The 1888-nt window shown below is 63.2% G+C and overlaps 1 protein-coding gene across 1 annotated transcript in view; it reads right to left on the minus strand.

Moving 5' to 3' along the window:
* The window catches only part of RHOT2 (ras homolog family member T2), a gene marked incomplete at its 3' end in the record, with an annotated part of 11452 nt that extends 9624 nt beyond the window's left edge, over positions 1 to 1828 (minus strand). The window contains exons 1-3 of the mRNA XM_010296132.1: positions 1775 to 1828; positions 661 to 742; positions 493 to 536 (exon numbers count right to left, since the gene is read on the minus strand). Of these exons, the coding sequence (XP_010294434.1) occupies positions 493 to 536; positions 661 to 742; positions 1775 to 1807 (159 nt within the window). The remainder of the gene's footprint in view (positions 1 to 492; positions 537 to 660; positions 743 to 1774) is intronic.
* Positions 1829 to 1888: the final 60 nt, after the last annotated feature.

The following is a 1888-nucleotide window of genomic DNA, read 5'->3' on the forward strand; positions in this document are numbered from 1 at the left end:
CCCATGGCTGCTCTGAGGGACGTGGGAGCCCCCCCCCCTCCCTGCCCAGCGCTCCCTGGGGCTCCAGCTCCCAAAACAACTCCTCTGTGCCACTGCTTCATCAGGCAGCCACAAGGACCTAACGCAGGGAACCCAGGGGGGGTCTCGTCCAAGCTCAGCAACTGTTTCTCCCCTCTTCTGAGTCCATTGGGAACACCCCGAGGCTAAGTGCACGTCATCTGCTCAGCAGCCTCTTCCACCTCCTGGAGGGCAGGGAGCTGTCCTCCACTGCTCCCCTTTTGGAGGCTCCCCGGAGGGCTAGGACAAGCCACAACAGCTTACAAGACAGAGAAGGATTAAACAAACCTCTAAACAAACCCATGGCATTAATCCACAGATAACTAACTGCCTGCGCATCTCTGCAAAGCGACCAGCCACGTGCCACTGGTTGGCTGCAGGGCGACGGGCACCGCAGGCTCCTGTCCCGCAACACCCCTGCCCAGCCCCGCTCACCTTGGCGATCTCCTCCTGCAGCTCATCCTCCGTCTGCTCCGACTCTGGATGGGGTAGAGAGCCATCACCAACTGCCCACGGCAGCAGGGACCCCTTCCCACTCCCCTCAGCCGGGCAGAGAAGAGGAGAAGCGAGGCCGGTGGGGAGCGAGGGAGGACGGGGACCTACCTGAGTAGTCCACAATGTGCGTGGGGACCTTCTCGGGCGTGACATCAGCTGGGATTGTGATCTCCTCCGCGCGAGGAGGCACCTGCAAAGCCAGCAGACTCCGGTTCAGCCAGCCACGCCAAACACAACTGAAAGGACTGGTGACAAGGGACTTCAGATCCCCACGTGGCCGCTGCCCAGTGCCCTCCCTGCCAGGGTGGGATGAGCTCCAGACCACTGGGCTGCAGCTGCGGCTTGGCTCGCTACAGTTCAGCCCTCGCACAGCCAGCATCACCGCAGTGAAACCTCTAACTGCCTCCTGGCCCTGAGCCGTCCCTCGGGCAGGCAGCTCCTGACAGCACCAAGTCCCGCCAGGGATGCCGGCATGCAGACAAGTCAGCGCTGCCACCCCCGCTACAGCTCCAGAGATAAGCTCTCGGCACTCCCCCAGCTCTCTGGCCTGACCTCTCGGCAGCTGGGAGAAGCGCTAAGCTGATTGTCCGGGCTTTGCTGCGAGAGCATTGGGAAGGTGCACGGAGCTGGTCCTCCCCCGAGCCCCCGGAGTTGATGCTTCCCAGCGCAAATGTCGCAGAGGGCACCATCTGCCCGCGGGCAGTGGGAGAAGCTGCCTGACGGCCAGACCGATCCCGATTCCCCATCCAAACGACGATGGGACGGTGAGCCGCTGAGCCAGAGGCTCCAAGGTGCACACACAGGCGGGCTGGATGCTGCTCCTCGCAGATGGCCCATCTGAAAGCACTGAGCCCTTCTCCAGCCAGGCAGAGGAGGGCAGGGAACACGGTTCAGCCCCTTCCAAGGTGGTGCCACCACAGCAAGGCCAGAGCTGAGCACCAAGTGTCCCGGCCACAGAGGGCAAGGCCGGGCCCCGTGGTCTGCTCTGCCGGAGGACACTGGACCCCCAGCAGCAGCAGCATGCTGACCGCAGCAGTGGGGAGCAGGGCCCTGGGAGGTAGCTACACCCCTCCCCAGAGCATACAGGGCCCCACGTCCGGGGTTAGAGCACCAACTGGAGAAAACACCATTTCAGCTGGAGCTGTGTGTGGTCCTCACAAGACTTTAGCTCACCCGAATCAGCTCAGCCAGAGGAACTGGGGGTTCCCTGCCTCACGCTCACCTCTTCAGGGAACTCCTCGCCCACCAGAGCCATGATCAGCGACGTCTTCCCCACCTGGGCTAGGAAAGAAAGGGAGAACGTTGGCACCGGCCCGGCAGAGCCTGAGCGGGACAC

This window comes from Phaethon lepturus, unplaced genomic scaffold (genome assembly GCF_000687285.1).
Source record: "Phaethon lepturus isolate BGI_N335 unplaced genomic scaffold, ASM68728v1 scaffold24930, whole genome shotgun sequence".
Taxonomy (NCBI): Eukaryota; Metazoa; Chordata; class Aves; order Phaethontiformes; family Phaethontidae; genus Phaethon; species Phaethon lepturus.